The following is a 14,649-nucleotide window of genomic DNA, read 5'->3' on the forward strand; positions in this document are numbered from 1 at the left end:
AGGTCCTGCCTTGGGTCTGGGATGGACCTGGGGCGAGTAGCAAAACTACCTCCGGCATCTAAATGAGACATTCTGGAAATCATATATGATGGTCTTTATGCAAGCTTTTATGACCTAAGAGACAGGAACCTCATTGGGAAGGACAATCTGAACTGACCTGAGAACTTTGTCTGGGATTTATGGTAAAAGCCTTGCTTGTTCTCAGAGAACTAAGAGCCCAGAGACTGTTTGGGATCTTTCTCTCTTATTGTGTTTATCCAAACAACTACAAGTATTGGTAAGAATTAGACTTAATTGTTTGGCTTAATTGTTTGATATATAAGACTAGAGGGAAAGAGGAAAGCAATATAGATGTCTCTGGGAGTATCTCCTTGTGTTAATCTTCCCCAGAGAATTGCCTCTGCCAAATGTTTACTTCTAAACCACACAGACATGCAGTCCTATACCTCTAATCCCTTCAGATGTTTCTATAAAGATGCTAGCAGTTCTGCTTCGAATGGGCCTTTTTAACCATCAGTCTGTGGTCCTGTCTCTTTGTCTCTGCTGGGGAGGCCTGGGGAGAATGGAAGGCAGCTCTTGGCCACTGAAGGCACACACCGTAGCACCCACACTTTGTGAACTCAGTCTACTGCCCCAATTTAACTAGAAAAGTGCTACTTGTCTGTTTTATTTATTGGGATCCCATGAAATTCTTCAAAGAGCTCTGCTAAAAAATTTGAAAATTGCAAGATAATAGTGAAGATCAAGGCAAATATGGAGTCACTGAGAATCTAGAGGCATCTAGGAAGGTTCAGGCAACAGGAGAATTGTTTATGGGTGGTATATGCAGCCTCTGGAAGGACTTGTGGGAACAAATCAATCACGACTTGAAAAAGGTAAGAGAGAAACCATATTTGGTGTTATTTTTTTCCCTTCTGGCTTAAGGAGTTTCTTTAATATTTCTTGTAACAGAGGTATGCTTCTAATGGTTGTTTTTTGTAGATCAGGTTACAGTAGTGTCAACTTTTATGCTTCCTTATGCCCATATGTCACTCCTCGTCTGCCTTTTCATTTTCCCCCAAACCCTCTCCTCTCCTTGCATCACTTGGTTCAAATCCAACAAGGACTCATTATTACATACTGTATTCTCTTGTTTTGTTTTTTAAAATATACTGCATATGAGTGAGATTATCTAGTATTTGTCCTTTCTCTCTGACTTATTTCCCTTGGCGTTATATCTTCAAGCTCTATCCATAATGTGGCAAAAGGCAAAATTTCAACTTTCTTAGAGCCTACTAGTATGCCTTTGTGAATATACCACAGTTTCCTTATCCACTAACCTATCATCAAACATTTAGGTTGTATCTATTCTTTGCTATTATAAAGAGCATGCAGCTGATAAATTCAGCTTTAGTTGGTCTGGAAAAGTCTTTATTTCACCCTTGTTTTTGTAATATATATTTGCCTAGTTTAGAAAAGTAGGTGGATTTTCCCCTTTCAGTTTTTCAGTATCCATTGTCTTTTAAGTTGCATTATTTCTGACAAGAAATCTCGTGTCATCCTTATCTTTGTTTCTCACATGTAGCATAACATTTTTTCATTCTGATTGAGCTTATGATTTATTCTTATTACTGGTTTTGAACAGTTTTATAATATTCGTTCTGGGGCACACCTGGCATGTTCAGGGTATACTCTTAGCTTTGTGCTCAGGTATCACTCCTGAGGGCTTGGAGACCCTTTAGGAGGTCGGGGATCAAATCTGCCTGCTGCACTATGGCTTTGGCCCCACTGAGCAATTTTATTAAGATGTGCTTTGGTGTAGCTGTCTTGCACTTCTTGTGCTAGGATTTATTGAAATTCTTGAATCTATGGGTTTATGGTTTTCATGAAGCTTGGAAAGTCTGCAATCTTTATTTCTTAAAATATTTTTAATTTAATCTCTTGCTTCTGATAATTCTAATTATTTGTATTTTTGCTCAAGCGGGCCCAGTAACGTCTCCATTGGAGACTTTGTTGTTACTGTGTTTGGCATATCGAATACTTCACGGGGAGCTTGCCAGGCCCTGCCGTGCGGGCGAGACACTCTCAGTAGCTTGCCGGGCTCTCCGAGAGGGGCGGAGGAATCGAACTCGGGTCGGCCATGTTGGCTGCTTGTGAGGCAAACGCCCTACCCGCTGTGCTATCTTCTTGAAGTTGTTTTATAACCCACTGATATTCCTTTTTAAAAACATTTACCTGCTTTATTTTATTTTATTTTATTTGCTTTTTGGGTCACACCCAGCAATGCTCAGGGGTTACTCCTGGCTCTGCACTCAGGAATTACTCCTGGCGGTGCTTGGGGGACCATATGGGATGCCGGGGATTGTACCCGGGTTGGCCGCATGCAAGGCAAACGCCCTTCTTGCTGTGCTATCGCTCCAGCCCCACCTGCTTTATTTTAGATAATATTCATTGTTATATCTTTCAGCAAACCAATCCTTCCTTCTGAAATATCTAAGCTGCAGCTGGCCTACACTTCTTGCACTTTCTTTCCTTTCCTTTGTTTTTCTTCTTCTTTTTTGAAGCAATGTAGTTTTATTGATTGAAACTTGCTTAGAAAGATGAGGGGAGAGAAAGAGGGAAAATGTATTTAAGAAAGAACACAAACTTCTCCAGAGTAGAAATAAGCAAGCAAAGAAACATAGAGACAAGCAAGCAAGAAACGTGTTTGAGGGAGAACACAGGCTTGAAGAGCAAGCCTTGTTGCACTTTTCATCAACGTGTGCTATGGTTTCATCTCTGAAAGTTTGATCTATTTTATATGTTGAATTTATTGAAATTGTTGACTATTTAATATAATTTATGATGAGTTTTAATGTCCTTTTATGATGCTAATAGCCTTATTGAACTGGAGTGATAGCACAGCGGGTAGGCCTTGCACGCGACTGACCCTGCTGACCTGAGTTCGATTCTTCCTCCTCTCTCCGAGAGCCCAGCAAACTACTGAAAGTATCTTGCCCGCACGGCAAAGCCTGGCAAGCTACCCGTGACGTATTCGATATGCCAAACACAGTAACAATAAGTCTCACAATGGACATGTTACTGGGCCCGCTCGAGCAAATCGATGAACAACGGGAACACAGTGCAGTGCAGTGCAATCTTTGATTGAATGCCAGACATTGTATATTCTATCTTCTTAGATGTCACGGTCACGGTCCTCCCGTTGTTCATCGATTTGCTCGAGCGGGCCCAGTAATGTCTCCATCATGAGACTTGTTGTTACTGTGTTTGGCATGTCCAATACGTCACGGGGAGCTTGCCAGGCTCTGCTGCGTGCGAAATACTCTCGGTAGCTTGCTGGGCTCTCCGAGAGGGGCGGAAGAATCGAACTCGGGTCGGCCATGTTGGCCGCTTGTGAGGCAAATGCCCTACCCGCTGTGCTATCACTCCAGCAGTATCTTCTTAGATACTAGATATTTTTGTACTTACATAAATTCGCCTTGGCTTTGATCTAGGACATAACTCTGATCTTTGAAAATAGTTATATCCTTTGGATCTTGATATTCTAATGTTAGGCAAGCCCAGAGCAATACTTAATCTAGGGGTAATTATTCCTCAGTGGTAAGGCAAGACATCACTGTTGAGTACTTTACTCATTATCTCATGGATTATGAGCTTTTCTACTCTACCAGGTGAGAATAGGCAATATTCCCTGCATTGTGTGAATGCAGAATTCTATTCTCTCAAATCCTTTTAGATGGTTTGTTTCCCTGGTCGTATACAGTTTTCTCACATCAATTCTTTGATTAGTAGTCTCCTGAATAATTGAGAGAAATTCTTCCAATCTCCAGACTCTGTGTGAAACTCTCTGCTCTCTGCTGTTCTGTCACTTGAACTCTAGCTTCATTGGTCTCCCTACATACGCAGCTCTTTCCCCAGCTCAGATTTTCTTCCAGGTTCTGTCTGAAGTACCATTTGTGTCATGATCTGGAAACATGTTAAAATAAGGCAATGAGGGCCAGAGCGATAGCACAGCGGGTAGGGCGCTTGCCTTGCAGGTGGCCGACCTGGGTTCGATCCCTGGCATCCCATATGGTCCCCAAAGCACCGCCAGGAGTAATTCCTGAGTGCAGAGCCAGGAATAATCCCTGAGCATAGCTGGGTGTGATCCAAAAAGCAAAAAAAAAAAATAATAATAATAATAAGGCAATGAAAAGAATCATTTAACGTGTTTCCTATATCTCAGGAATAATTGAACTTTAGTGTCTATTGTCTTTATTTTTTTTATTTTAAATTTTTTTTCAAGTTTTATATTTTTTATTAGTGCATATCATCTTTAAAACTAGTTTCATATATTTTGTCTTTTTGGGAGGGGGATTATTTCTGGCAGGAGGATAAATACAATCGCTGTTACTTTTGGCCAGAAGGAAAATCCAGGATTAGCTTTAATTAATATATTTGGCCTTTTAAAAAATTTTTTTTAGGAACTTAGGCAGTTTACACACTGATAATAATAGGCCTAATTTGATTTTTGCAACAGAAATCTTTCAAGAAATACATATAAATTAGGAGCCTGTATCACTGTATCACTATCATCCCATTGTTCTTTGTTTTACTCCAGCGGGCACCAGTAATGTCTCCATTTGTTCCAGCCCTGAGATTTTAGTAGCCTATCCTTACTCATCTTTCCCAGCATATTGGAGGCTCTTTCAGGGTCAGGGGAATAAGACTCGTTATTATTACTGTTTTTGGCATATCGAATATGCCTGGGCTAGTTTGCCAGGCCTTGCTGTGCGGGCGGGATACTCTCGGTAGCTTGCAGGGCTCTCCAAAATTTATATATATATATATTATATATACATATATATTTCTCTATCAAATGTGGTATAGTAATTATGGAAAATGGGTAAGGAGTGTCTTATGATGTCGGAGTGTAAGGAGTGTCGGGCTGCTTTCGCAGCTGCGCAGTCCAGGAATATGTTCACTCATATGTGAGGCTTGGCTGGAGTGTCTGGAAAGGGCCTGGAGTGTGACAGCAGTTGGGTAGTGGAGGTGACTGCAGGATCTGGGTCCCTTGGGTCGGGGAGGGCTCTCACCCATCTGGGGTGCCCCGAGTGAAAACAGTCTAGCGTGGAGTCCAGCGAACACTTAAAATTAGGAGCCTACTGAGAAATAATGCCAGATAGTGTGTGTGTGTGTGTGTGTGTGTGTGTGTTTGTTCTTGTTGTTTGTTGGTTTTTTACTGTGGGAAATTCTTCTACTAAAAAACACCCAAGGTTAGGATAGTCCACTGGATAAAACAGGTTAGGTCTTAGAATACAAAGGGTTTGCAAGTGTATACCCAGTAAGGAACTGAAGAATAGAGGGTAAATGGAGGATGAACAGAGGACAGCTGCAAATACATGCTGAGAAAAGTAAAGAATAAAACAGCTTAGTGCCTTTTAGATGAGTGGACAACATGGGTAAAAAGAGAATACAAAAGGTAAAAAGGTAAAGGCCCTCCCGTTGATCGTCGATTTGCTCGAGCGGGCCCAGTAAAGTCTCCATTGGAGACTTTGTTGTTACTGTGTCTGGCATATCGAATACTCTCAGTAGCTTGCCGGGCTCTCCGAGAGGGGCGGAGGAATCGAACTCGGGTCGGCCATGTTGGCCGCTTGTAAGGCGAACGCCCTACCCGCTGTGCTATCGCTCCAGCCCTTTAGATGAGTGGACAACATGGGTAAAAAGAGAATACAAAATTGACTTTATACTTTAAGGGTGCCTGCTGCTTGGCTAGGTGAAATAACTCCAGCTTCTGCTTTTCATGTACCTATTGCACTTACTAACTGTCCTTAAAGTCTCTGTCATCTTATACAAAGGCTCACCTGTTGGAGTCCTGGTGGTGCAGTGATATGACTGAATAAATGGCCTGCCTGTGAGACCACACATTGCTGTCTAGGGTATCTTAAAGCTTGGACAGTCCTTGTGTGTTTGTTTGTCTCTACGTGTTTGTTTGTCTCATTTTCTGTGACTAGGTCAGGCTGGTCAGGGCTGTAGAACTAGTTTGACAGGATTCAGGACATTTTAAATTTTTTTCTCTTTATTTAACTGATACTCTAAGTTTAGGTTAAACCGATTATATTCATTCATGATTCATTTCTGCAATTTCTATAGCCAATTTTTACTATTTTTTTTTGGTTTGGTTTTGTTTTTGGGTCACACCAGCAGTGCCCAGGGGTTACTCCCGGTTCTGTATTCAGGAATTACTCCTGGTAGCTCAAAGGACCAAATGATATGCTTGGCATTAGACAGGGGTGGGCAGCTGTGCAAGGCTAGACCTGCTGTACTAATTTGGCACACACACACAATACAGAAATTCACATTCTCTTAAATGTTTTATAGCTCTTTAAATAATGTGACTTTTATTTGTACTCACCTTGAGGAATAGTATCACTTACTAATTTTTCTTGTTCCTTTAAGAGGAACCTTGTTTGATCAAAAATTACAGTGGCAAATTTCCAACTAACAGCCTGGTGAGTAGAGAGACGTACAAGTTCTTTTAAAATGGGAGTAGCTGTGGCTTCTAGGAGACAGTATGCCTGGCACTGGCTCTCTGCAAAAATAAAAGCACTAAATACAGTTTTTACAAGTATAGTTTACTCTTTCTTTTTTCTTTCTTCCATTGCTTACAACTTCATGACAAACAAATTTATAACAGATACATTATTTCTAATTTTCAATAGGTTATTGGTCATTATTTAAAGACTTGTACAATCAATTAAAGGTCATAAATAAAATTTAACCAAAATGATAAGATATTCAAGGACAAATGACATGACCTTATTGATTTTAAAAATAAATGGTCTGTTCTTTAGAAGTCAAATACTATTCTTTACAGTTGAACAGTGTCATCAATATAAAAATTAACAATAGATGATTTTCATTAACCTGATAGTAAAAGGGACACAGAGAGAGGGAGAGATAAAGAGAAAAAGTAAAAGAAAGAGAAAAGCAACCATTAGCAGTTCATTTTCTCGATTAAGTACAAGAGTCCAAGAATGAGCAAAGGGCTCCTGACATAAGGGGCTCCATTTTTTTTTTGTTTGTTTGTTTTGCTTTTTTTGGGGGTCACACCCGGCGATGCTCAGGGATTACTCCTGGCTTATGCACTCAGGAATTGCTCCTGGCGGTGCTCAGGGGACCATATGGGGTGCTGGGAATTGAACCTGTGTCGGCCATGTTGGCTGCATGCAAGACAAACGCCCTACCCGCTGTGCTATCACTCCAGCCCCAGGGGCTCCATTTTTAATCCTCTCTCAGCCTGTCAGCAGGAAGGGAACTCCTCTCCATTGTTCCAAGGGTTAGGTGTTACCCATTAACAAGTACAGCCCATAAACGAATTGTTCAGTTCCCAGAATCACTACCTCCCCAATTGTGATTGTCTCTCCATAACCGCAAGCCAATTGTTCTCCATGACTAAAAGCCAGCTTAACCATTAACTAGGCTATTTTGCTTCTATAACTTGCTTTGCTGATTTCAGCTCCCACAATCCCTTACCTAATATACCCTTTGTCTGACTACGATGTGATTTTTGCTTTTAAAATTTGTCCCTGACTGTATTTGGGGTCATGAGTTCTTTGGAACATTAGTCTGCTTGTGTTAGCTGCTTCTGTGATAGAGATTGCCAATTCAGTCTCTCAGTGGCATTCATCTATGTCTTGTGGCACTCCCTTACAACAAGTTTTATGTTAATCTTCTGGAGCTGGAGCGATAGCACAGCGGTAGGGCGTTCGCCTTACAAGCGGCCAACATGGCCGACCCGAGTTCGATTCCTCCGCCCCTCTCGGAGAGCCCGGCAAGCTACCGAGAGTATTCGATATGCCAGCCACAGTAACAACAAAGTCTCCAATGGAGACGTTACTGGGCCCGCTCGAGCAAATCGACCTTTACCTTTACCTTTACCTCTTTGATTAATGTAGGGAAGCAATAATTTAAACTGAGAAAGAAATAACACTTGATAGACAGGAGTAGGGCAATGGGAAGGACAAAAGGCAATAAAGAGGGTATTCCAAGCTTTGGCATAAGTTGAAAGCAGGAATGGAATGAGAAAATAGCTGAAACAAGAGAAGATAAATGTGTGAAAAAAGTGTATGTCCTAGATATCTAAGAAAAGGGTTTTCAAATTTTCTTGAATTTGAATGCAATTTAAAAGCTTAAAACTTACCTGATGCTTGAATTTCAATGACATTATCTTCAGTGACATTATCTTCAGTGACATTGTCTTCCATTTTCTCCTGATTGACTTTTTCTAGGGTTTTATTCATACCTTCTTCTTGAAGCATCCAAGAACACTCTTTACCTTGAAATTCTAATAAAAATATTAATTTTCATTGTTCAGGAAAACACTACTGATTTACTTTAAAATTTTCTTTAGATATGATCACAATTGCCAAAGCTCTTGTTAAAAACATAGTACCAAACAATTTTAGGTCAATGGATTTAAAACTATGGTGGATATGAAGCTGACTGGTAAAATAGGAAAGAACATTGGCATTAGGTCAGTGTTCAGCTTCATTATGGCACTGGCTCAGTTTCTTTAATGGAAAATATAAAATATACATCTACTTTATATATGTGTGTATATATATATACATCCATATATATATATTTTTTTCCTTCAGCTTTTTGGGTCACATCTGGTGATGCTCAGGGATTACTCCTGGTTCGGCACTCAGGAACTACTACTGGTTCAGGAGTCCATATGAGATGTGAGGGATAGAACCTGGGTCGACTGTGTGCTAGGCAACCTACTGTACTATCATTCCAGAACTACTTTAAATATTTTATAAAGATTGTGTTTATGTGTGTGTGTGTGTGAGAGAGAGAGAGAGAGAGAAAGAGAGAGACAGAGACAGAGACAGAGACAGAAACAGAAACAGAAAGATTATGTTCAAAATGGGACGCACGTGCTAAACCCTAAAGGTACCAAGTAAAGACTTAATACTAATTTAAAACAAGTTTCAATCTCTACAGAATTTAACACTAACTTAAAAACATTTATCCTCTAAGAAATAAACCTTAGACCAGTTAATTTGGAATTAACTCATGAGCACTTGTGAGGTAATTTGCTTGTTCGGCTCTTGTCATTTCCAAAAGCAAGGTAATCTTACCACAAAAAGCAATTTGCTAGTATAACTTCATTATCCTACCCCTTTCTGCCCATAAAAATCTTTCTTTTCCTCTCAGTCTACAAGTCCTCTCCCCCTCCCCCTCCGACCCACAAAAAAAGAAAGAAAAAGAAAAAGAAGTCTTTCATTTTTGAAGGGGGGGATGATTTTTGTTTGGGGGTCGCACCTGGCAATGCTCAGAGGTTACTCACTCCTGTTTCTCAGGAATTACTCCTGGTAGTGCCTGGGGCCATATGGGATACTGGGGATGGAAACTGGGTTGGCTGTGTGCCAGGCAAGTGCCTTACCCACTGCACTATCTCTTCAGCCCCAAGTATTTAATTTTTTTGCAGTTCCCAGAATTCCTTTCTAGCCTGTAAAATTAAATTTCTGCCTTCTTCACCAACCAATGAATAAAAGTTTGTAAAATCTTTAAGGCTTTTGAAGATATTTCAACTGTATTATATGACAATTTTTATTATAGTTTGTCATGTTTATAATAGTATCAGTGTTTATGGTTTTGATATACACAGTTACCTAACCTCAGAGCCACCAAAGTGCCCAAGATATTCCTATACTATGTACAGTTAACCATATAATTCCTCTGCAACTACTTCTTCCTCATTTGGTACTCTTAATTCTGTAATCAGGGCCAAGAGTCTGCTATCATTTGACACTGTCTATTCCTTTCTTTCTTTGTGGATCACAGATAAGTAAGATAATCTAGTTCTTGTCCTTCTCTCTGACTTATTTTGCTTAACATAATAACCTCTAGGTCCATTCAGGTGACAACAAACTGTACGATTTCATCTTTTTTATGACTGTATTATATTCCATTGTGTATATATACAACATCTTTATCCACTTATCTATCATTGAAACTTGGGTGATCTCCATATATTGGCTTACTGTTCTTAGTGCAGTAATGAACATAGGTGTGCATATATCTTTCAGAATTAACTTCTGGGATTTTGGAGTATATGCTCACATGTGGGATCACTCAGTCACATAAAAGCTTTAGTTATTCTACTCCACTGGTGTAAGAGCCTCTCCTTATGCTAATACCGTACTATTTTGATTATTATAGTTTTATATAAAATTTAGTCAGAAAATAAGATACCTCTCATCTTTTTTTTTCTTCTCAGAAGGACTTTGGGTTGTGTAGGGAGTTTCATGATTCCATACACATTTTAGACAATTTTGTTCTAAGTCATTGAAGAATGTCATCAGAAATTTTATGGTAATTTCATTGAATCTGTATAATACTTTGGGTGGGATGGTCATTTTGACAATGTTAATTCTTCTAATCTATGATTACAGAACATTTTTACATTTTCCGGTAGCTATTCCTACTTCTTTCAAAATGATGTACAGTTTTCAGTAATTAAGTCTTTCACATCTATGTATCTGTTGTTTTGGGACACCTTAAAAAAATTTTTTTTCAGTGCCCGAGAACCAATGACTGGTTAAAGAAACTTTGGTACATCTACACAATGGAGTACTATGTTGCTGTTAGAACAGATGAAGTCATGAAATTTACATACAAGTGGTACTGCATGGAAAGTATCATGCTAAGCGAAATGAGTCAGAAAGAGAGGGATAGACATAGAAAGATTGCATTCATCTGGGGAACCTAAAGTAACAAAATAGGAGACTAAGACCCAAGAATAGCCGAGATAAGTACCAGGAGGTTTACTTCATGGCTTGGAGGCCAGCCGCACACGCTAGGAAAAAAGGCAGCTCAGATAGAGAAGGAAGCACCAAATAAAGGGTGTTGGGGGGATCCTCTCAGGATGAGAGCTGCATGCTGAAAGTAGACTATAGAGCGAACATGATTGCCACTCGGTGTCTCTTTTGCAAACCACAGCACCCAAAAAAGAGAGAGAACAAAAGGGAATATCCTGCCACAGAGGGAGGGTGGAACGGAGGGGCTGGGGGGTGGGAGAGATACTGGGATCATTGGTGGTGGAGAATGGGCACTGGTAGAGGGATGGTTACTCGATCATTGTATAACTGAAACCCAAGCACAAAAACTTGTAAGTCTACAACTGTACCTCATGGTGTTTCACTAATAAAAATTTAAAAAAAAAATTTAGGCACCATGTTTTACAATACTGTTAATGATAGGGTTTCATGCATAATTCAGTCTCTCACCATACCCTCCTCCATCCAAGTGTTCATTTCCCTCTATCTCCTTCTGACTAACATTATACATTCTAGCATGATACTCTCCAGATCTATCTATACAGTAGTTGTCTCTCTTATGTTCATTGCGGCACTGTTCACAATAGCTCAAATCTGGCACATGTTCAAGTGGGGTTATCCTTTCTCATTCTTTATTATTTGCATAAATAATTAAAAATATTTTTATTGTTGTTGTTTTCAGCCATTCAGCCCTGGTGATGCTTGAGAACCATATGTGGTGCAAAAGAAGAAACTGGGGTCAGTTGTGTATTAAGGTCAAAGTCTTACCCCATGTGGAATCTGTCAGTGTTTGTGTATTGACTGTGTAGTCTGCTACTTTGTTGTACTGGTTTATTTATTGTAAGAGGTTTTGATTCTGTGTGTGGAGTCCTTAGGGTATTCTATGCATATTATCATGTCATCTGCAAATAGTGACAGTTTTAAGTTTTTAAAATTTTGATACCTTTAATTCTTTTTTCTTGCCTCACAGCTGTGACAAGGACTTCTAAGACTATGCTGAATAATAAAGGAGAGTATGGACATCCAATTTATCATCTAGGAATCTTGTTTTCTTACTGGTGTGTCTAGTTAATCTGTCTACTGTCAAAAGTGGGGTGTTAAAGTGTCCCACCACTATGGTGTTCCTATTGATGATCTCTTCAGGTCTATTAGAAGTTGCTTTAACTTTAATGCCATTTAATTTGGTGCATATATGTTGATCAGTTGATCCCTTAACCAATAGGTAATGTCCACTCCTATCTTACTACTTTCTTTAGTTTAAACATATACCAGGCATTTCTATAAGACGTTCAACATGTGACTACCCACTCGACCTCAAATTTAACAATGTGTCCTTCCTTTTAGTTTCTTCAGGATCCTGTGAATCCCCTTGCCCTGGCACTTACAACATTCTGCTATACTGACACAACATTCTACTAACGCAGTTTTGATCCCTGACATCTCATATGGTCATGTGAGCCCAACAGAAGTGATTCCTGAGTACAGAGACAGGCATAACCCTCGAGTAATGCTGAGTGTGACCACCTGCCCCCCCGCCCATGGTACTTTTTAGAGTTTTGAGGGAGCATAATAAGTTGCCTTTTTTCTTGTCTCCTGATAAACTATAAAATAAGACTAGAAGTAAAATACAGATAAAATATTACCCCCAATACTAGTATAATATTGAGATATAACTGTCAGTTAAGAAAGAAAAAAACGGAAGAATAATCAACAAAAGTTAGAAACACTATATATATATAGTTAAGTTGTAGAAAGCAAATTTTGTAAGTAGCAGCTTTTCATACAAATTCAAATATACTTTAAAATTTTTTAAAGAATGCATTATCTACCTCTATTCATATTACTATCTACACAATAAGTGTCATAAATCAATGACATTTTCTTTCATTTTGAAAAATATAATTTAGTTGAGTTTATTTCTATAATAAATAATATATACTAGGCCTTGAAGCTATAATGTCTACGCTAAAATATTATAAAATTACCCACCATCTTTTTTATCATTGTCTAAGACTCCATCACTGTGATCAGTTGAGATGCAAGTATTATATTTTTTTCGAAGCATAATAAAGTCGCTCAAAAGGTCCAAATTATTCCCACAACTTTTGCCATTCTTAAAAGATGTTTTTTCAATTATTGGAGAAGAATGTGACTCAAGAGATGATGGTACTGTGTGGCAAAGTTCCTTGCAATCTTTATTTTTTTCATTTTCAATTATTCTATAAGATAGTTCCACATCATTTTTTGCTTTCTCTTCTTTTGTTGGTGTCTTAACAGAGATATCATCATCAGAAAAACATAGATCTGGTACTTCTTCTACCAAAGATAAACTTTTTTGTGGAAGAGATAAATGATCATTTGTAGATTTCTCATCAATAAGTACAATAGATGAGGGGCAACCTTTATGTTCTTGCCATGCTGAAAACAGAATAGAAATATTTGGATGATTTCTATGACTAAATGAGTAGCACTTGGATATTAAGTTGTGGTTTCTGAATATAATATGATTCTAAGTATACTCTATTTACTTCAGAGGTCCTCAAACTGCTATTGTCTACTGCCTTCTTTTTAGAAAAAATAGTCACTAGAGCCGTCCTGGAAATACATGTCCTTTAAGTTAACAGAGAATGCCCCCTAGTTGCACCAAGGTTATTATTGCCCCCACCTCTACCCTTCCCTGGGGGTTTGGGGGTGTGATATAACCCACTTTGGGAAACAATTGTTTACTGCTTTGAAATTATACTTTTGGTTTGAATAAAATATTATATTTCAAATAATAAAAATTTAGCACATTATTTCTACTTTAGTAGCTAGTTTACCAGGTAAATAAGTAATTACAGAAAAACCCTATTGTAAAAAGCACATATGTCATAGCTTTGGTAGTAAGAGTTTCCTGAGGTTCAAAAACTTATCTCTCAAGCAAGCCATATTTTAGAAGAAAAACCTGCAATACAGATAGTTTAGAAAGACTATATCAACCCATATATCAATTATACAATTAATTCGTACCAATATTTTAAAAGAAAAAATTTGTCAAATATTTAAATAATATTTCATAGACACATGCCACAACACAGGTGAATATTTAAAAAACATGCTAGATGAAAGGAGATAGTCGTGAAAGACCAAAACTTGCACAATGAATGACTCCATTTACATGAAACATCTAGAATATGCAAGTATATAGAGAAAGAGACTAGATCAGTGATTCCACAACTAGGAACTCATATGAGTGACTGAGATCAGGCACTAGATTTCTTTTGGGGGGGGGGTGATAAAAATGTTTAGAACTTAATTGTGATGATGAATATACAACTTTATGTATATGTTAAAAACCACTGATATACTTTAAATGGGTATTTTAATGATATATAAATTACATTTTAACTATGTATATATTTATTTATCTATCACACAGAGAGAGAGAGAGAGAAAGAGAAAGAGAGAGATAGAGTACAGTGAGTAGGGTGCTTACCTGGCATGCAATCCACTTGGGTTTGATCTCCAGCACCACATATGGTCCCCTGAACACTGCCAGGAATTATCCCTGAGATAGAAACCAGGAGTAAATACTGACACAGTCAGGTGTAGCCAAAATACTACACCATACCCCCAAGAAGAGACACAAAAGGCCAAGGACTATGTAAAAAATGCTCTTCATCATTAATCATCAGGAAAATACAAATTAAACCCATAAGATACCACAACACACATTAGGATGATTAAACTGAAAAGACTGCAATACCAAGTACTGGCAATGATACAGAATGACTAGAACTTTTATACAATACTGGTGTCATGTACAATGGTACCAAAAAACTCATTTGAATAGTACGTTATA

General features: G+C 38.5%; 1 protein-coding gene across 1 annotated transcript in view; it reads right to left on the reverse strand.

Annotated features, from left to right (window-relative positions):
• SHOC1 (shortage in chiasmata 1) overlaps positions 1-14,649 on the reverse strand; it is an 80,317-nt gene that overhangs the window by 39,759 nt on the left and 25,909 nt on the right. Inside the window, exons 10-12 of the mRNA XM_056117291.1 lie at positions 12,798-13,226; positions 8,162-8,296; positions 6,374-6,550 (exon numbers count right to left, since the gene is read on the reverse strand). Coding sequence (XP_055973266.1) covers positions 6,374-6,550; positions 8,162-8,296; positions 12,798-13,226 — 741 coding nt within the window. The remainder of the gene's footprint in view (positions 1-6,373; positions 6,551-8,161; positions 8,297-12,797; positions 13,227-14,649) is intronic.

The sequence above is a fragment of the Sorex fumeus genome, unplaced genomic scaffold (genome assembly GCF_029834395.1).
Source record: "Sorex fumeus unplaced genomic scaffold, SorFum_2.1 ptg000034l, whole genome shotgun sequence".
NCBI lineage: Eukaryota > Metazoa > Chordata > Mammalia > Eulipotyphla > Soricidae > Sorex > Sorex fumeus.